General features: G+C 35.0%; 1 protein-coding gene across 5 annotated transcripts in view; it reads left to right on the top strand.

Annotated features, from left to right (window-relative positions):
* The window catches only part of SH3GLB1 (SH3 domain containing GRB2 like, endophilin B1), a 38764-nt gene extending 16765 nt beyond the window's left edge, over positions 1-21999 (top strand). For 2 of the 5 annotated variants that reach the window (XM_089920014.1, XM_089920019.1), the window contains 6 exons: positions 2939-3025; positions 4677-4700; positions 10162-10251; positions 10638-10738; positions 16522-16750; positions 17136-17590. In XM_089920014.1, coding sequence (XP_089776140.1) covers positions 2939-3025; positions 4677-4700; positions 10162-10251; positions 10638-10738; positions 16522-16750; positions 17136-17243 — 639 coding nt within the window. In that variant the 3' untranslated portion in view covers positions 17244-17590. Of the gene's footprint in view, positions 1-2938; positions 3026-4676; positions 4701-10161; positions 10252-10637; positions 10739-16521; positions 16751-17135; positions 17591-20315 lie in introns of those variants that run through there. The other 3 variants (XM_089920036.1, XM_089920029.1, XM_022580932.3) reach the window with 3 other exon arrangements.
* The last annotated feature ends 321 nt before the right edge of the window (positions 22000-22320 follow it).

The following is a 22320-nucleotide window of genomic DNA, read 5'->3' as shown; positions in this document are numbered from 1 at the left end:
AAGTTCTGGTATATTTTTTATAAAAATCAATCTCAGAGTAGTCTTTTAAGACTAAGTGGGTATATATTAAATATAGTAGTTCAGTGATTTTATATATATGTATATGTGAGGATATATATATAACTTTAATAACTTTAAAGATTTTATTTATAAGCTTCTGATTTAATGTAATATTTATATAGTTTATATCTCTTTTCCAAAGTTTGAAGAGATTAATCAGGCTTGAATTGGAGCACCTTTAAGATAGTACAATATAAACAAGTATGAATTTATTAGATGAAGCTAACAAGTTCATTCTTGAGCTAAGGGATATGTTTTGTTAAGAGACGTGACATTCCCACTGCCTTCTGTTCCCAACTCACTACCACTACTATCGTCAAGAATCATTGCCTTAGGAGCATATTACCACGGTGCTGGTAGAAGTCTATTGTGGCTCTCTTGTTTTGGGAAAGAAAAGGTTGAGACTTGGTTTAGAGTGAAATTTAAAACTGGTAACTTGGTGTTGGACAGTGTTGTCTTATGAGATTACCCAACACCTTATATGAGCAGAATAAATTATTTTCTTCTAGACAGTTCTCCTTTTGGAGATTCTGTATTAGCAACTGCTGGAGAAGAGCTGTCTTTGACAAGACATTAATTTCAAAATCACTGGCTAGTTCACCTCAGAATTTATGATGACATCATCATAAAGAACGGCTTAACTTCCCTAAACAAGCTTTTTGCAGAATTAGAACTTTACAGATGAATACCATAGATGGCAAGAGACTCTAAATTAGGATATGAATTTCTAAGTTGCTAACAATAAACTTATATAGCAAAATATGAATTGGTTTTTAAGATACAAATTTCATAATCAGAAAAAATGTTAAATAAGGATCATTTGGAAATAAATGTTAGAACAGAATATCTTTATTTGAAATGTTTATATGTGCCCAGTGATTATGGAATAAGAATACAAAACTTTCTTTAACAAACACTGTTACAGAATAATGATAGTCTACATTTTACTTGGAAAAGTGCCAGAGAGTTCATAAATTTAACAGTATACCAGGTCCTATGTATTCTAAATTATTTTACCACTGCTATTAAAATGTGTAGGAACCAAATATAATAGTAGACAAATTTTGAGAGATAATTCCTTTTGATATATCCAGGAAAGATGTTGACAGATTTTCTGTGCTGTGTATTATTGAGGACAAAATTTTTTCCATGAGAATTTACATTTAAAAATAAAAGTTTATACAAATGAATTTTTCAACAATTATGTTTGTACACAGCTTTTCTAGAATTTATATATTGCATTAAACAAAATTTAACTGTAGCCAAATATTAAAAATATTAGTCTAGACAAAAATTCACATTTCCTGATTTTAGTTGTGTTCTTTCCCTCTAGATAACCAACTTGTTTTTCTTCAAACTTTATAGCAGTAAGTCTGAAATACTTTGGAAAGGAAAAGCCCTCTTAGTTTGTTATCACATAAAGCCTTGAGGCATGCCTATATTTTGTGATTTTTTTTTCTCTGTATTTCTCTTCCGTTTACTTGAAGAATACAGAAAAATTGAAACCACTAGGAGTTTGTTTTTCCTTTTTTTTTTCTTCTTTGACACATTTCCTGCTCCTAGTTGGTGGCTGAGGAGGTTACTCTAATCTCAGACTTTCTTTGATTTTAGTTCTTTGTAAATTTCCTCGGATTGTTTTGTGACTAGTTGTTCCTCTGTAAGATTTGGGACCTGTGCATGTCAGCACTTTTTTAAAAATTTGTTTACTAGTTTCTTGTGACCTGTTTTTAAATTCTAGATTTACTGAATGCTAATTTTGTACAAGGTGCTTTGCTGAGAAGGAGTTCATATATAAATAGTGCAAAATCTCTGCTGCCCTCAGTTTACAATCTGCTATAGTAGATTGAATTTTTTGGTGATTTTGCCATACCAGTAAAATATTTCTGCCTATATTCAATATTGCTACTTTACTAATCTGTTTTATTAGTTAATGTGTTGAAGAATGGTAAAGCAACATCAAAGACATTTCTCAAAAATATACCAATTGAGCAGAAAAGAGAAAACCTCCCTGAATATTTTACAATGAATAAAGTACAGCTTTGAAAATAGTATAAAACTTACATCAGAGAAGCAAAAACAAATATAACTTATGCATTTAAGTTATAAAGCACTGACATTTGTTAACCTAACTTAGTCTATATAAACTTTTTAAAAAATCATTTTAGAGTGTTGTTAATGGGAAGAAAAAAATCATCTGGTTTCAAAGCTCTCTGATATTGAGAGGTTTAGACGTCTGTTACTTTTGGGTATCCAAACATGATGGAAAATACATTTTCAAGTAACATAACAAGTATGTCCCTCTGCCCGCTTAAGCATTTCCACAGCATTCTACGTCTTTAATCTGCAAACTGAGTGAATTTATAGCACCATCATATAACCTTAACTTAAATGTACATATATTAGAATTTAAAGTTTATTAAAAATACAAGGATTGACATGCCTTTCATATATCTCTTCAGGGTATGCTAAGACCTGTGAGACTGATTGAAAGAGAACATGGCTGAAGGCATCATACATTAATAAAATAGAAATGATCTTTGAATAGGGAAATTGTGGGTAGGCAGAATGGCTTTCATAGGTGAAAATTTAATAAAAATTTAGGAAATTGTGGCAGTTTTTAAAGTGATGCATTTTCCCTAAATAATTCTAATTTAAAATCAAGCATCAACCATGTTTTTTATCTTTGAAAATTGAATCTTTTGAAAAAATTGAACAGGTACCATTGTATGAAATTCTGTAGTTGGATTTTTTTTTTAAGTAGAAGACCATTTTATCGGTTCTTAATACTTGTTTGTGTGTTCTTTAGTGTGCAGAAGTAACTTGTTTTACTGTGTTCATTGGTATAATGTGTTCTTTGTCTCTTACCTATGCACTTAAGCAACTAAACTCAGCACGCCTTGAAGGAGATAACATTATGGTAAATTTCTCTTACATGCTCAACTTCCTGCATGTAAAATGGCTGAAGGTTTGTTGGCCTACCGTGTTTTCTACATCTTGAATAAAGTGCCTTCTCTTGCTGTTATCTACATATAAAGTCTAAAGTAGTTGAAGCCATGCATTCATTAGTCTAACAAAAAATACAGAGAATACTAGCTGAAGAAATATTGGAACTTGAAGAAAAGAAGTTGTGTTCTAATTGCCAAATTCGGCTGTGCCAAATTAGAGTCTGAATATATACACAAATACATAAATATTTACATGTATTTATACTACACATAAATATATAGTGCCTTTTATACATAATAAAAGATGTTAATTTAGCTGGCACTTAATATTTTCACTGTTGGCAAAAAAAATTAACAAAATTTACTTAAAGAAATGTATAAGATGTACAGATTTACTTTGCTTCACAGTACCTTCAGTGTTTACCTTAATTTTCACCCAAATTCAGCATAGAATTAATTTCTTCTGTGATTCCAGGCCAAGACAAACCCCAGTAGTTTAGGTATTTCTGTAGTGTGGAAGCCTGTCCAGTGTTAATTCATTTAGGAGAGTTGCAGAATAGTGATAGCTTTGAATTGGGAATGAGAATTATTCTGTAATATCTTTTGTATATTACTGAGCTTGATTTGAGGAAATTTTTGAGATGTTAAGTGTTTTTAATTTTTTAACAAGATAGAAATCTGAACATAGTCCCAAAATTCATAAATGTTAGCCAATAAAGATTTATAGATACAGTGTTTGGTATAATACTCCTGGGTGTATTACTGCCATAGAAGTAGCATAGACTCTGCCGTATAAGTAATAAATAATTGACAGTTTTTATTTGTTAAATCAATTGACTACTTTTATTTCATTAGCAGTGAACTCAAAGGAGGGGAAAAAAACATGTAATAGAAAAGATTATTGTACAGAATATGTAAAATGCATTTGTTTTTTTAAACTACTATAATTATTGAAGCCCTGGCTAAATTAGAGCTTTCCTTAGATAGCAAGAGAATGCATTCATTTATTTCCATTGTCCTATCTGTATGTAGGTAAATGAGAATTGTGAAACTGTTTCAGTCATTGGTAATTTAGCATATAAATCATATATTTTTTTTAATCTTAGGTAAAAATACCCTAAACAGTTAGCAAGACTTTGTTTCATTTATTAGGCATTTGTTTTACTAGTTAGGTCATCTACTTATAGTACGATGTATTTAACTCTGGTAATTTTAAGTTCATTATATCTCAAGTTCATTGTGCCTCCCACCATGGCTAAATCAACATTTAGTGTCCATTTATCCTTGCTTTATTATAACTTAGTAAAACTGCAGAATTTTGGACCTAAATGAGAAATTAGAAATCATATACTCTAAACCTCTCATTTTACTGATGAGAATACTAGAACTGAGGCATTAAATATTCCCAGTTTTGGAAAACTGTTATTAAGTTATGGAATTAGTATAAGATTCAAACATCAATAGTATTGATACATATGAAGGCATACTTTCACAGTATATTAAGCTCTACTGATTTAATTATTACTGTGTTTAATCTGTTAATGTGATTCTGGAAAAAGAGAGTATGCCATGTAAATTAAAATATTTACATTTTTCTATAGTAAGTTGTAGAAAATGTTAAATTCCAACTTTCATGCTCTATATTTTTCTCTAATTTTTAATGCTGGCTAGATTTGGGCAGAGGAAGTGACAAAAGTAAGTAAATCATTAAACTACAGAATTATGAAACAAGAATTTAATTGTCATTTATTCAGTAAATCTTTATTGGGCAACAACTATGGGGCCAATCACAGTCTTTGTTACTGTATCTTATAAAATCTGAAAATCATTATGGAAAGCTTAGATCTGTTTGGCTAGTAGTAGTTCCACAGAGTAATAGAACAATGCTGCAGAGATGTGGTTTGCATACACTCTAATAAATACTAGATAGCTGTTATATTAAGTGGTAATCCTTACAACGCCTTGTCAGAAGACAGTTTTATATAATACTTGGTTTATTCATATGATAATTATATAAAATATAGTTAACACAATGTCCTGTTATCTTCAGAGAAGTGAATATATATCATGTCACACAAATGAGTTTTCAAGGTAACTGAAGCTTGTTCTCTACAGCACTAAAGCTAATATTTCTGTCATTTTAGTTGAAAATATTTGTAAAAAATTAAATACAGGATAGCATATATTTAACTTCATTATAGAGTCATTATTATGAATATCTGTTATTGTACTGTGCAACCGTTGGATCCTTTGTTTTTGAAGTATGTTGTCTCCTCCCTCAGTGTCAGACTGTCACTTTTAGAAGCTGTCCATATTACTGCTACTGCCAGTCTCTCTGCCTGTGCTACCATTTCTAATCTGTTCTTGGCTGGGAGAATACCTAAAGCAAGGAATAAGGAATAAAATTATGACTTTAGTGCAGATTTGTTTCAAGTGCTATTTGAGGTCTTCAGAAGCATTTTTAATTTACTTCTCATGTTCAGAATCTGACCGTGAGTTGAGGACAGTGCTGGGGATTGAGGGCAGGTATTAATTGGGCCCCTGAATATTAAGTAGTTTTACAAACTTCAACTTCTTATTTTCTGACTTTGTAGGATTGCTAACTATACAGCCTTGTTTCATGAATAGGTTGTGGAGCATAACTTGGAAATCCAATGTGAAATTCTTGACTTATGCTCTCACCCCCCTTTGTGGAATCCATTCATCAACTTAGTTATGGTTACACCCTGGCCTCTGATTTCTTCCTGAATGTCTAGTGTGAAAAGGGGGCAGAGTAACGTAGAAGAGAAAATAGGTTGATCAAGAAAGCCAGGGTCTCTTCCACTTTGGTTAGCATACAGGTACACCAAAAAATTTCTGATTTGATTCTGCAGTTTCTACAAATTTTGGAAATAGTTGATATAATGGCAAGAAACTCATGAAACATTATGTTTGTATACGTGAAAAAAGCTTAAAATATATCAAAATGGATTTCTGGATATATTTTTCCTCTATTCTCACTTCTGTCATTTTTATAATTTAAAAATGTATAATTTAAAAACTGCAGGGCTTCCCTGGTGGTGCAGTGGTTGAGAGTCTGCCTGCCGATGCAGGGGACACAGGTTCGTGCCCTGGTCCGGGAAGATCCCACATGCCGCAGAGCGGCTAGGCCTGTGAGCCATGGCCGCTGAGCCTGTGCGCCAGGAGCCTGTGCTCTGCAACAGGAGAGGCCACAACAGTGAGAGGCCCGTGTACCACAAAATAAATAAATAAATAAATAATAAAAATAAATAAAAACTGCATATTCCTGGAATATTTTAAGATTTAAGCCCCTAGAAAAAGGTAACACTGACCAAGATTGTCATAGCAAATGCCTCAGAAGCTTGACCAAAATTTCTGGCTTAAAATAAGTTGCCCAGTCCTGATAAAACAAACCAACACATTCTTGCCCTTTTTCCAGCTTACATCCTAAAAGAACTCTTCTTGCTTCTCTAACCCAAGCTATGCTCCAGATCAGCTAGCCCAGTAACAGTAGTTCTAAGCAGTAGAAGATCTTTTGCCTAGAACTCTGTCTTAATTGTAAAATTAAGTTGGGGAATGAGATCTTCTGGAGGACAGAATAAAAACTCTTTAAATTCATTGTCTTTCTTTAAACCCTTTTTATCTTTCTAAAATGGATTATTTTCTTCCTAAGGAAATTAATTATGCTGAACCTAATTTCAGTTACCTCAGCCTCTCAGGTTAATTATTATGATCAGTTACATGTGTCAGAAGTAGAGGTGGTTTGGGACATTAGACTGTTTGTGGCCATCCCAAACATACACTGAAACTTGTTCAAGAAACAAGATTTGTTTCCTTCCTGTCATTTACCTTTTCTAAATATAAAGTCTAGATTGTACAAAAGAATGACTTCCTAGGCTTTGTATTATGGTGCTTTCTTCACAGTTAAATAATTAAATTTTGCTCAAACATAGAAGACTGATCCTTTGTCCTTTATGAGGTCATTTTATATTTTTTATTCAGTGTTTTTTTTATAAATTTATTTTTAACATCTTTATTGGAGTATAATTGCTTTACAATGGTATGTTAGTCTCTGCTTTATAACAAAGTGAATCAACTATACATATACATATATCACCATATCTCCCCCATCTTGCGTCTCCCTCCCACCCTCCCTATCCCACCCCTCTAGGTGGTCACAAAGCCCCAAGCTGATTTCCCTGTGCTATGCAGCTGCTTCCCACTAGCTATCTATGTTACATTTGGTAGTGTATATATATCCATGCCACTCTGTCACTTTGTCCCAGCTTACCCTTCCCCATCCCTGTATCCTCAAGTCCATTCTCTACATCTGCGTCTTTATTCCCGTCCTGACCCTAGCTTCTTCAAAACCTTTTTTTTTAGATTCCATATATATGCGTTAGCATACGGTATTTTTCTCTTTCTGACTTACTTCACTCTGTAGGACAGTCTCTAGGTCCATCCACCTCACTACAAATAACTCAATTTCGTTTCTTTTTATGGCTGAGTAATATTCCATTGTATATATGTGCCACATCTTTATCCATTCATCTGTTGATGGACATTTAGGTTGATTCCATGTCCTGGATATTGTAAATAGTGCTGCAGTGAACATTGTAGTACATGGCTCTTTTTGAATTATGGGTATATGCCCATGCTGGGTCGCATGGTAGTTCTATTTTTAGTTTTTTAAGGAACCTCCATAGTGTTCTCCATAGTGGCTGTATCAGTTTAGATTCCCACCAACAGTGCAAGAGGAGGGTTCCCTTTTCTCCACACCCTCTCCACCATTTATTGTTTGTAGATTTTTTGATGATTCAAAGTCATGTACCACAGTGTTCATTGCAGCTCTGTTTACAATAGCAAGGACATGGAAGCGAATTTATTTATTTATTTATTTATTTTTTATTTTGGGCTGTGTTGTGTCTTCGTTGCTGCGCATGGGCTTTCTCTAGTTGCAGCGTGCTGGGGCTACTCTTCATTGCGTTGCACGGGCTTCTTATTGCGGTGGCTTCTCGTTGCAGAGCACAGGCTCTAGACGCGCGGGCTTCAGTAGTTGTGGCACGAGGGCTCAGTAGTTGTGGCTCACGAGCTCTAGGCTCAGGCTCAGTAGTTGTGGTGCACGGGCTAGTTGCTATTCAGTGTTTTTAGCTTAAAAACATTATTTCAGTCTCAAGCTTCCTAGTCACTTTTAATCTGCTACCTAGCTTACTTACTTACACCTTGTACAGAAATATTGCCATTTAGTAGACTTTCCTGCCATTTCTGCTAAAGGCTGTTAAATCAAATTGTACTTTCACAATCAAACCTATATGGAATTAGCCTCATTTATTTCCGAATGTGTTTATTTTTGGTTTGCTATGGTTACTTCTATCAATCAGAACCTTTCAACCAAGCAGAACAGTAAATAGTGCAAATGTAACCCTGGATTGGTTTTCCTTAATACTTTTTTAGGAAGAACATTGATTGTTTTATTCCCCTGTGACTTTTTTCTGCTGCATACTAGATTCCAGATGAAGCCCTGTTATCAAAACACCATGTATTCTTATTTTGATCAAGTAAATTTAACTTTAACTTTTGACTTATTGAATAATTCAAGCTTATTTCCATAAATCCAGTCTAGTGGTCAAGTCTTAGCCCTCTCTGCCATATCTTTTGCCAATGGTATGAGAATGATTATAGCAACTGATTATCTCTTTTGCTGCTACCTCATTGTTGACTATTTCACTGGGTTAGCTATTGCCACCAAAGGGTGAAGGAGAGGGAGATGGGGTGTGAAAGGAAAAAGTTCACACCTTGTTTATATACTTACTACAGTCTTGGAAATACTGTAATTATTTGGATGGCAGGGGAGCAATTTATCCTGGAGAGGTAGTGGGAAATAGCATTATAGTGATATTATCACCAATAGTAATTCCCAGTGGGGGATAAGCTAACTATTTTGAGTGACCTGTGAGATTTTATTTTTTCCTCCTCACTACCAGGCAACTCTGACTAAAGGTTTGTGAGGATGTTTTTTTTGCCAGTACTTAACTATTTTTAGATTTTTTCTTTTTTCGGTGAACTGTTTTTTCCCAGCACTAAACCTATATCAGATAGTTGAAGCTAGTAGCGGTGTGCTATTATGCACATGTCTTTCTAGCTCTGAGGTCAGTAACTTCACCTTGGTAGCTTGAAATCAGCTGTGGTAGGAGTATTTATACCATTGAAACTCAGCACATTGGAGCTCTTTTTTCCCCCTGGAGAGCCAGTTTACCAGCACACCATTGATTAAAGGTCACCCATAACTTGCAGAAAAACCCTAGCATATCTTATAGATAATATTTCTGCTTAAGACATATTCTATGCAAAGTTTGGAAAGAAAACTAAAAAAGACATTTATGTAGGATAAAGAATCCTTTGAGGGAACCTAAGAGCTACGTCCCTAGAAACAAGTGTATGCTTGATAACTAAACCCATGAGGTTAAAGTCCTAGCTTCACTCTGAAGTTTTTTCATTTGAGATTGAAGCCTATATAACTTCAAAGTAAAGTAGCTACAGTAATAATTGAGAATTTTTTGAAATAATTTATACAAGTAAACTGGTAATCTTAAGGTTTCATAAAATGTTACAAATTAGCAAAATTGATACTAGAAAATGTATGAAAATAGATTGACAGTCCCATAGTAGTTTTCCTAGGCTTTTATGTTTATGTCATTAAGCTTTGGCTTTAATAGATTCTTTTGAGTTAAGTACCAGTAAGGAGTCAGTTCTGTCTAGATTAAGTAACATAGAAAAGCTAAGTTCTGGAAACCAGGGACCACTTTAGATACAAAACAGAATCAGGGAATTGCCAGATTATCATTTGGGGTTTGTTTGGGGGATTTTTTTTTTAACATCTTTATTGGAGTATAATTGCTTTACAGTGGTGTGTTAATTTCTGCTTTATAACAAAGTGAGTCAGCTATACATATACATATATCCCCATATCTCCTCCCTCTTGCGTCTCCCTCCCACCCTCCCTATCCCACCCCTTTAGGTGGTCACAAAGCACTGAGCTGATCTCCCTGTGCTATGTGGCTGCTTCTGTTTGGGGGATTTTTTAACTGTCTAAATGAATGTACATAAAATGGACTAAGTCTTCTAATGAGATTCTAAAACTGTGTTCCAATTTAAGTCTGAACAGGAATTAAGAATAACTCAAAGTGAATTTGACCGTCAAGCAGAGATTACCAGACTTCTGCTAGAGGGAATCAGCAGTACACATGTGAGTGTTCATTCATTGGAAATTCATTTGGAACAAAAGACTTTGATAGTCTTAGGGAAATTCTTGGAGGAAAAACTGAGCTTCCTTTTCAGTCATTTATCAAGATATTTAAATTGTAGCACTTTTCAAGATACATGAAGAAATATTTTAAATTTTTGTTTACACCTCATCACCTGATGAGGTAGTTCTCCCACCATCGTCAAGTCCATTTGATGTTTTTTGTTTTTTGGTTTTTTTTGGCTAAACAGTTTGTTGTTGTAAATTGTAGTAAAATGATAGATACTGATGATTTACCCCGAGTACAGTGTCGTGCTCTGTCTTCCCTTAGCGTGTGCCACTTTAAGTAGATTATAGAGCTAAGAAGTGACTGTAACTTTCCTTTACAGGCCCATCACCTCCGCTGTCTGAATGACTTTGTAGAAGCCCAGATGACTTACTACGCACAATGTTACCAGTACATGTTAGACCTCCAAAAGCAACTGGGAAGGTGGCAATTTCCTTTTCATACATGAAACTCCTGATAAGAGAAGAAATTCAGATTTTTTCATATGAACTAGTAATAGAGGTGAAAAATAGAAGAATTAAAGGCTTTTATTAGATTACTTAGAATCAGATTTTTTTTTTTTTAAGGAAAGTGATTATCACACTTCTGTGGTAACAAAGACATTTTGGGCTCTTCTGGCAGAGAAAAATGTTAACAGGGGTGAGATGATAATTTAAGTGAATACCTTTTTAGTGCTTTTTAGATAATTCAAGTGAATACCTTTTTAGAACTTCAAAAAGCATTTGAAGATCACTTTTCTCTTGAATACCTTTGCAGGTGGTTGAGGAAGATATAGTTATATTGACACTTAGTTGCCCTTAGAGGTAAACTAATTTGTACTTATTCATTACTTGTTCACTGTTAAAAAGATTTTAGAATATTCTGTAAGACCTCAAGCCCATTGATGTTATTATTTTGAGTGTGGTAATATACTTTACAGCACACATGTAAAGCAACACAGCTCAATCATTCGTTCTCAAATATTTATTGAACACCTGTCGTATCCAAGCACTGTTCTATACTCTGGGATTATATCAGCGAACAGAACAGGCAAAATTGCTTACCTTTATGGAGCTAACGTTGTAAGGTGACACTGAAAATAAAAGATGTACAGGACAAACATGGTCTCTGCTCTCACAACGAACACTTAAAGCCTAGGTAGAAGTACAGGCCATAGGTGGACAGGCCATGTGATAAGTGGAAAGAGAAGTTCAGATTACTGTAAGGGACATCTAACTGTGACTCAAGTGAGTCTAGCAAAGATTCACAGATGAAATTATTTTAGTAGGAATAATCTAGAGCAAGAAAGGGGCAGGGACAAATATTCCAGGCAGAGGAGGAATATGTATATGAAAGGGCCAGAGGAAAAAGAGTGTGGCAAGTTCAGGAAACTGACAATAGTTCATTCTGGTTGGATCATAGTGTTCAAATTTAAAATGGGATAGTAGATGTGGCTAGAATAATGAAGCCAAGTCATGTCATGAATGCCCTTTAAAATAAGTAATGATAAGGAGTTTGGAATTTACATAGTGAGGAACCATTAAAGCAGGGGAGTGATATATAATATTTGAAGGAGGAATATCAAGAGAAGTTATTTCAACGAATAAGGAGAAAAAAAAAACCCATCACTTTGGTATTCCTTTCTGCATATTAATCCTTCAAAACTAGACCTAGAACAAAATTAGGCACATCCACAAAACCAATTTTAGATCTTAAAAATGAGTTGTAGTCTAATACCACTGGTTATTCTAATAGGATTTACAAAAGTATTTATACTTTTATATATTTGAAGTTTTGTTACTGGTATTAATATCTGAAATCAGAATACTACTCTATCCCCACATCATTAAAAGTATTTTAAGCCCAGGAAGCCTTAGTACTTCCTGTTCACTTTGTCCTGATACTCTCACAGTGCAGCAGAGGGGTTGCTGTTGAAACCATTCATTCTTGAATTCTGCTTAAGGCCATACAAATGCTTTGGAACTCAGCCATTCACACAAAATCTAGTCATTGATGTGCTGAGGTAGGCATTATTATTATCCACATACAGATAAGGAAACAGAAGAGCTAGTTATAAGATTAGTAAATGTGTTTTATTTTTAAATAATTGGAAAGTTTAACATATTGAGCTATGTGGCAGGAAGTCTAGAGTTTTTTAAAGTTATCAGTAAAAGTTCTTAGAAGTTGAAGATGGCCTTTCAGGGTTTTTTTGTTTGGTTTGGTGTTTTGTTGTTTTTCTTTTTACCATTAATTTCCCAAAGTTGACATAGGTAGACCTCAGTGGCTAAACAAAAGCTAATTATACTAGTAAATTTGAAAGTAAAGTACATGGTTAAAGACTTTAAAAATCGTGTGTGTGTACACACACATATGTAGGGAGAGAGAACTTATCTTTTTTTTTTCTCTTCAGAAATGTATATATTTAATCACTGCCGAGTTCACTGAGGAAAGGATGCTAGGAAATGTGTTCTTAACTTTAGAGTGAAACTTGAATTAGAAATTATTTCTTTTTATCATTAGAACCCTTTTACCCATCAGAGAAACATTTGCTTTTAATTTTTACAGATGCCCTATTCTAGGCATCAAGGATACAATGTAAACAAAATAGACCATATCCCTGCCTTCATGGATCCTGCATTCTATTTAGGGGTAGAAGGGAGTAGAAAATCAATGTCTATGAATTACGCAGTCTATTAGAAGGTGATAAATGCTATGGAGAAAAATACAACAGGGAAGTACCTTGGTTAGAGTAGAGGTTTACAGTAGTCAGGGAAGACAGATTGGAAAGATGTGAGGAAACAAAGCACGCAGGAATCTTAGAGATGCTCCAGAGACAAAGTACAAAAACTCTAAAGCAGGAACATAGCTGTATGTTCAGGCAACAACAAGGAGAGCTTGGCTGGAGATTAATCAAGGAAACAGGGAGCGAAGATATGTAGGGCTTTGGAAGCCACTCTTTGGACTTCGGGCTGTACTCAGAGATGATGAAGTCTGGAGGATTTTGAGCTGAGGAGTGACATGATTTGATTTTAACCTTTAACAAGATCATTCCTGCTGCTCTGTTGAGGATAGATGTTAGAGGTCATGAGTATAAGCTGACAGACCTGTTCGGAGCCTACTGCAATAACTCGGTCAATAATCCAGTCAGGAGGTGACAGTGGCTTGGATCGGGGTAATTGTGATAGATGTGGTAGAAGTGCTCAAACCCTGGGTGTGTTTTAAAGGTAAAGCCAGCAGGGTTTGCTGACAAACTTTCTGTATATGAGGCTTAGAGGTGTCAAGAATTACTGCAAGTGTTTGGCCTGAGCAACTGAAAGAATGGAGTTTTGGGTAATTAAAATGGGGAATGCCCCAGGAGGAGCAGGTTGGGGTGGGGAAGGCATGTGAGGTATATCAGGAGCCCAGTTTTAGACATGTTAAGTTTGAGATTATGAAACATCTGAGTGGAGATACCCAATTTTAGGGTGTACAAGTCTGGAAATTGGGGGTGGGGGTGAATTAGAGGTATAAATTAGAGAGTTGTCAGCAATATCAAGGATATTCAAATCTGTGAGACTAGATGAAATTACCAAGGGAGTTAAGTACAGGTAGAGAAAAACAGAGAACCAAGGGCTGAGCCCTGAAGTACTCCAACAAAGAGTTGAGGAACCAGCTAAGGAGGATGGTAAGGAATGAGCACTGAGGTAAGATGTAAACCAAGTGTGGCCTTGGAATAAGCTGTAAAAAGTGAGGGGAGTGGTCCACTGTGACCACTAGATAGGTCAAGCGAAAGAGAACTGCTAGTGGACCTTTGGATTTTGAACATTGCTGACCTTGACGGGTAGTTTTAGTGGAACAGTAGGAGCAAAAGCTTGTTTGTAAGGGAATGGAAGGAGAGGAGCTGTGACAGTAAGTTTAGATAAGTCTTTCAAGGAGTTCTAGTGTAAAGAGAAACAGAAATGAAGCACTAGCCAGAGGAAAAAGTGGAGTCCAGCACATTTTTGGGTTTTTTTTAAGATAGGAGAAATAAGAGCATGATTGTAATCTGATAAGAATGACACAGTAAATGGAGAAAATATAATATTAGAAAGAAAGGGAAGAATTGGTAGTGTGATATCCTTGAGAGGAGATTTTGTACACAGGTGGAAAAATTAACCTTAAAAAAATTAATCTTAAGAGCATAGATAGCTCATCTGTAGTAGGAGGAGAGATGACCAAAGCATGGGAGTTTCCTGATTGTTTTTTTCTCATCTCAGTTAAAAAAGAAAACAACTTAGCAGCTGATTATAAAGGTTAGGGGAGAAATGCTGGAATTTTGAGGATGGATGAAGGGGTATGAAATAGTCATGAGCAGAATGTTAAAAGTGGGTAGACTAGAGAAATGTAGTGTAGTTGCCAGGCAGCATTGTGGACCCACTTTAGGTTCCTACTCATTCATTGAGTGTGAGACCAGACAACATGGTTTTGTAGTTTTTTACTGTCATAGTACATACATGGATACTGAGTAGATAATTAGATTTATACCAAACGAGTAGTATGAAGTAAAGGGCAAAGGATATGAAGGCATGTGCAAGGAGGTGATTATAATAATTTACCTTGGACACGAAGGGCGTGTTGGTAGGATGATAGATGGTAGGTCTGTGGAGGACTATAGATCCAGGATAGGCTTGTTGAAATGAGAGTACTAGGGGAAACAAAATGATGGTCAGAGAATGGGATGTTGGAAATTGATTATTGTAAAGGTTATAGTTTTTGGAATTGATATGGTCTAGATGAGGCATTGGGAGTGGGTGGCTGAACTAGGTCAGTCACAGAATCACTGGAAGAGAAGAGCTCACGGGTCTGACAGGCCAAAGTGTTCAAATAATTGTCTACATGGCTATTAGAACCACCGAGAATTAAGATCCACTGTTAGTGAGCCAGGAGCTAAAATCCAGAAATAAAGGGAAAAGAATGAGATGCCTGTAGATGATTGCAACAAGAGATGGTAGGTAGTATATAGTTGAATAACATGAAATTCAAAGATTAGGTAGGATTGGTTAGGGAAAGGAGTATAGGAATGGTAATGAGGAACGTGCAACTCCTTCAACATCCACCTCTAGGCTCAATGATAAAGGGAGTGTGGGAGATTAAACACAAGCATCAGGAGGTGAATGGAAGGGTTAGAGAAGAGGTTAAGGATACAGGGAATTTTGCTGCTGGCTGACTGATTTCCAGATGGCACAGGAGTCATAAAGAAGAAAACTATTTTATGAAGGGATTAATTTCACCTACCCTACCAGATGAAGCATTTTATATTTTAACTAATGGATTTATTTAAACTTAAATATGAATTTTCATAGGATTTTTTTCAACCTTAGAAGTGGTTGGATTAGAATGATTATAGGCCAGCCATCTTATGCTGTTTTCCGTTGAGTATTATTGGAGAAACAGTAGGCTTACAATAAATTGAAAATTATCTTTAAACTATTTATAAGCACATTGATCACAGGGATTTCACTAATTCCTAATAAAACTTTTATTTTTCCCCTAAAAAATAGAAGACAAAATGAACTTGTGACATTTTCCGTATTCTCCCATTGAGTCTTCATTATGTTAATTATCAGTCATAACATATTATTTGAATGTCCATCTCCTCACTTATCTACATGTCCATAAAGGAATGGCATTGTTTCATGTTTATATCTCAGCTTGTGGTAGTGATGTTGGACATGTAGATACTCAATAAGTACTTGAATGAACAGGAAAATGTGATTGGATCGATTTTATGAAAAACAGTTCAGTTACTCAAAGATTTCTCAAAGAATTAACTTGAGAAAACTTCACTCTTGTAGTAGTATCTAACATTTAAGTAAGTCTTTCATTGGTATTTTTATTTAACAATTCATAAAGGGAGGAAAAGATTAATGGAACATACTTATAGAAGGTTGTTGGAAATATCATAAACTCATTTTTCTGGAAAAAGAAAACCATTGTGTTTTTTAAAAACTTTTTAAAGTTTATACTTGTAAAGATGACTTTGAAACAAACTTTCAAAGATTTTATATTTAAAAACAACCTGCATTTTCTCTAGTGTAATTGACCCTAGAGGGGTGAGCTGGATAGCGTACTTTGTCATTAAAATATTAGCATCCTCAAATCTTTAGCCAAAGTGAAGGTTGGTAGAAGGTAAACACTGCCCCCAAGTGGTGGTATACAGGAACTTTGGTCACTTGCAAATAGATAATTGGCCATTTTCTTTTCAACAGTTTTCCATCCATTTATCATTGTAACAACAACCAGACTTCTGTGGCACCTATACCATCTGCTTCATCAAACGTGATTGGTTCTTCTGCCTTGACTTCAACAAGTGGCCTAGTAATCACCTCTCCTTCCAACCTCACTGACCCTAAGGAGTGCAGTGGCAGCAGGAAGGCCAGGGTTCTGTATGATTATGATGCTGCAAACAGTACTGAATTATCACTTCTGGCAGATGAGGTGAGTAATGTGGGTATAAAAGGAAAACTATATCATAGATTGACTTACCTTCCAGTATAATGAAATGCAAATTCCTCATTACTTATTTGGAAATAGTTTATTATGAATGTTTTCATAGATTACAGCTGGTTATATTAACATTTTATAATTTTTTAACTACTATTTTTTAACAAAATAGAACATCACAAATATTTAAAGCTTTTAACTGCTAAATCACTAGATTTCTAAAACTGTCTCTAATAAAATCCTTTATCTTTTCACCAAATTGATAATAATGTTTAAATTCTTTGATAGTGAATAATTTATACTTTAAACAAATTAAGTCTGATTAGTTTTCTGTGTGTTTATTAACATAGTTAATAACTGGAAATGTTTTATTTTGTAGGTAATCACTGTTTTCAGTGTCATTGGAATGGATTCAGACTGGCTAATGGGGGAAAGGGGAAACCAGAAGGGCAGGGTGCCAATTACCTACTTAGAACTGCTCAATTAAATAGGTGGACTATGAAAAGGTACACCGTATTTATATACAATTAACTCTTAATAAAGCAGGTTTAAGTATCTTTCATGTTAATGTCTTAAGAGACTGAAAAGAAAATACTAGCCATCAGAAACTGGCCTTTCTGCCAATAAAATTGCATGGTAAATATTTCATTACAGAATTTATGTTAAAGCTTTCATGCCAAGAATGTTTTCTTACAAAATTCTCTTTCTACTGAGGTTTCACTAATAAGTAGCTTCTACTTTTGAGCCCCAACTTAAAGCATAACTGTTTTCTACTGAATTTTTCATTAATGGCAAGCTTTTTCTTTTATGTAAAATAAATTTATTGTGAATTGATACGTGACTCATTTATTAGGTATAATTAATAGCCAAAGAATAAAGTTAAAATTTGTTTTTAACTGTTGGTTTAAAAAGAGCTCTAGGACGTACACCTCTTTTGTAAAAAATATAATGTTTCTGAATGTTTTCATAAACAGAAATGCAGTTATACCATGTTTTTACCTTGTTTTCCAGCAGACATGGAATGATTACAATATTCTAGTTCAGTGAGTTATTTTGAGGGTTTTTTGTTTTATTAAACACTACTGAATGATTTCTTTTAAGCGTAACTAGTCCTTGAGAAGTACTACCGTATTTCTCTAGTACATTTGCATTTAAGGTTCTAAAACATCTGGGACAAATTCAGTTCACTAAATAATGTTTTTAAGATTGTTCAATTGGTACTGTTTAATCCATAATCAGAATTGGATCTGTTAAGAAGATACTGCAGTAAAGAGAATTTGTTCTTATTGAACAACAAATCCTTATAAAAATGGATTAGCACAACTGTGTTCCTTATAGAGTAAATTGTATGCAAACAGAATACACTTTTGGTTACTTTGAGCCTACAAATAAAATGTTGAAAATTTACTAATGAACTTAGGTTATCTTGATCAGGCTCTCTAGTTATGAAACACATACTAATGAAATGATTGGTGATATACATGGAATCAGAAAATTGCTATTTAGACCACTGCTATGAGTCAGCAGATTATTTCCATGTCAGGACTTCTGCTCTCATTTTCATTCATTCATTCTTTCGTCAAACATTTGTTGGGGGCCATGCACTATGCTGATCAACTGGGAATACGACCCTGAACAAGATGCACACAGTTCTTCCCCCTACAGATCTTAAAGACTGGTGGTGGAGACAGAAAAATAAGTAAGCAATGGTCATATAACAGAATCGGTGTCATGATAGAAGAAATACAGGGTTAGTATGTTTCAGAGTTTTGGGAGTCACCTAATTCAGATTTTGGGAGTGGGAGATGGTTTGGAGAGGAAGTGTTCTAGGCAGAGGAAGAAGTTGTGACAGGCCTGGAGCTAAGAGAATGTAGCACATTCTTAAAGCTAGAAGCAGTTCAGTCTGGCTTATGCATGAAGTGTAAAGGTGTAGTTAATTTCTTCAGGAAGTGTTAATGTGTCAAAGTGATATTTTTCTGGTACTTTAAAAAATGAACACTTAGCACAAAAGGATATTTTTAAATGGTGTTTAAGAGTTCCTAATAAGAGCTTGGTAAACATGTTGGTAATTTAATTTACAGTTCAGATTTTAACAGTAGTTGTTACATTTCTGTGCTGTGAGACAAATTCCTCTGCAGTTTTATAGTTATACAAGATGCTTTGATTCACACTGTGAATTGCCATACTGTTAACCCCCAAAGCTGCTCAAGCTGGTTAGTTAGCTTAGAACCACTTGAGTGAAGCTTTTTCCCCCAGAAATGAAGCTCTGTGGCCAGCCTAGAGTACCATCTATTATGTTATATAAATCAAGATTTAGGCTTTAAAAGATCATACAAAAAAATCAGGTCAACTTTAATAGCAGCTATAAATTAGGTTTATGAGAAGTAGAGTAGTAAAAGGGAAAGAGTATGGGTACTGGAGTGAAATTGTCCTGGATTCAAATCCAGTCTTCCTCACATACTGTGCTCTTTGAGCTTCGACTTAGATGTCATATAAACTGCCATTTCCTTGTTAGCAAAATGGGGATAACAGTTATGCCACTTTAAGGTTATTGTGAGGATTTTATAGCAAAAAATAGTGTTAAAAGCAGTTATAAAATAACTATAAAATCTGTAACTATAGATTTCTAACTATCTTGTATGTTAGATAATTTTTAGGGAAAGGCTTGGCACAGTAGAAACATGCTGTGAATATGTTTCCCCTTGTTAGCCCCTGTAGCTTCCTGACCTATCCAGACGGTTGGCCTTGTTTATGACTATGTACCAGACAGACATCTTCTGTTGCAATGCTGTTCTACTCCTTATCAATTCTATCCTCCACCCTCTTTAAATGAGACCCAGATCTAGGTTTAACCTCACCATAGTCAGTGTACATTTTTATCAGAACCTTCTGCTTTCCATTAAATGAATGTTGATTATAGTAACCCAATAATGTACAGTAGCCTTCAGTAATGTGAGGGTTCAAAGGTTATTTTGTGCCTTTGTCCACCACAAATTTGCCACAATATGTGGGCTTATTCTTATGTTTATTGTTTTTTATTTTAATGGGGTTTTGTTTGATTGGTTGGTTGGGGGGTTTTTGGTTTGTTTTATTTCGGTTTGGGCTTATTTTATAAAGTCACAGGTTTAATTTTTACTCAGGTAAAGGCCCATAGGTTCTTAGGCATGGAAGAAGAGCTTTGGAAGCCTATTAATTCATGGTGCAATTCAGAATTATTTAAATAATCTCTGTGCCCCTGAGCTTAATCTAAAGGGATAGTAATGTGAAGGATGCATTTATGAATGAAGTAGTAAACTTGGAAATAATTGTAGGCTCCTTTTACAAACAGAAAAAAAGTGATTGGATTGTTTCTGTGTTTGTCCTGAAGGTAATTAACCTAAAAGATCATTGCATTAAATTGTTTTTTATGGTGCTAATGAGAAAAATTCATATTGTAGGAGACTAGGTCCCAGAAATGGGAATGAGCCTCACTCTGAGTAATGTAAGAAATAAGAAACCTGAGTCCAGGGTCACTAGTGGGTTAGAGTCCATCCTCATAGTCTGCTGTTATCCTCACCAGAACAAAGGAACAGAATGAGAATGGAGGAGCTGGTGTTGGGAGGACATGCAGAAGATGAAGGATCACAGGACAAATCAACATCTTTGTCTACCCAGAGAGGCCTGGCTTACTTTCATGCTTTGTTGACAGTATTCCTTAAAAATATCTTCCCTATCTCCCAAACCCGAAAGTTTGAAATATGTTGCCCTAGTATGTGGCACTTCAAGTCTGGGTGAGAAGCCATAATAATAGATAGGAGACTTTGCAATTTGACCTACAGCCAGCTTTGCTTCAACCCCTTCTCCAGATGATTAAGTGGCTCTTACCTCATGGTGAGACTCAAATGGGGGTCTGTCTGGTGGTCGTCCACAGCAGAACTGCCCTTTCTCCCACATTATCCTAACGAGAAAGTCAGCTCAGCAGGGCAGTGGTTCTCAGTGTGGGACCCCCAAGACAGGCAATGTCAGCATCACGTAGGAACTTGTTAAAAATGTTAATTCGTATCTCCAAGAACCTTTTTTTTTGTACTTATTTGTTGTCTTCAAGGGGCTATAAAACTAGTCTTAGTTCTTCCATGTAACATTTTTTAAAATATTTCAAGACAAAAACTAAATTCTGATCCTCTTTACTGTGTTCTAGCACTAATCATAATTATATAGTTACTTTTAATAATTTATTTGTTTAGTATGTATCTGTCACTCTAGAGTGTAGGCTCCCTGAGATTGAGACTATTAATTCTTTTGATCACAGTTAAATTCCCAACTCTTAGCAGGAGACGTAGCATATAGTATGTACTCAATATTTGTCAAAGAAAGAAAAAATGCAATTCTTAAGTCTTATCCAAGCTCTACTGAATCAAACTCTGGGGGTAGGGCCCAGCATTCTGTTTTTACAAGCCATTTAGGTGATTGTTACACTCAAGTTTGAGACCCACTTCAGTAGAATAAAGAAATCGTGCCTTTTACCTTCAGACGTGCTATTTGACATCGCTTGAAAATTCTCCCTGCCTTCTGTATACCAACAACACTGCTCTCAAGTGTAGAGGAACGTTGCTGGGCTGTATTACAAGTGGGTGTGAAGGTATAAGGTATGCTTAGTGTAAGAAAGGGAAATATTGCTTGGAATGCCAGTACTTGGTTGCTGTGGAGGGTTTCTAGGGATGGATCCCTTAGTCTGAAGAAGGGTAAGCACTACCACCACCCACATTTCCACTCAGCACAGTCACAATTTGACATCAAAGCTCCCTGACAAACCATTAAAGTTATATCAGACTAACGTGTACACCCCGGTGCTCAGGTTGCTAACTCCACTCTCTCTACTTCAAAGGAGACTTTTTAAGAATTGTTAATGCTTTTTTTTAATACTACAAGTCATAGATGCATTGGTAAAAAAGGGAAAAAAAGAATATATAGTTTAAAGATAAAAATCACCTATAATTCCACCATCCAGGGAGAGCTACTGTTACTTAGGTGCATAGACTTCCAGATTCGCCTGTGCTTTTATAGATTGTTTTAAGTGGGATCAAGTTGTACATACTGTTTTGTAACTTTTTCACTTGACAATACCATGACTATCCTGCCATGTCAAAAATGTTTCTATATCTTTTTTTAATGGCTGCATGGTATTTCATCTTATGTGCCACATTTTATTAAACTACTGTTTTCAGGTTGTTTCCAATTTTTCGCTAATAAACTGCTTAAAAGAATATTGTGTTGTTAACTCTTTTATGTGTTCTTAATATTTCCTTAAGGTGAATATTTGGAAGTAGAATTGCTAGTGTAGAGTATGCCAGTTTATAAAAGCTTTTGTCGCTGCCACTTTGGCCCTTAGAAAACTTATCGGCTTACACTTTATCGGCAGTATAAGAAAGTATACTATTTCTTTTTGGAGGGCTTCCAACTGAATGTTCTTAGAACCTTCAGTTTAAAAATAAAGGGTAAAAGGAAGATAAAAAGACCCTGCAAAATTAAAACCAAGATCAGTCTTAAATTATTCTGACATGACATCATTTACTGTTCTACCTTCT

Source organism: Delphinapterus leucas, chromosome 1 (assembly GCF_059928025.1).
Source record: "Delphinapterus leucas isolate spDelLeu-1000000601 "Yukka" chromosome 1, BTC_Dleu_Yukka2, whole genome shotgun sequence".
In the NCBI taxonomy this organism is placed as follows: domain Eukaryota; kingdom Metazoa; phylum Chordata; class Mammalia; order Artiodactyla; family Monodontidae; genus Delphinapterus; species Delphinapterus leucas.
Note: the sequence above shows the minus strand (reverse complement) of the source record. Positions and strands in the feature narration are given on the sequence as shown.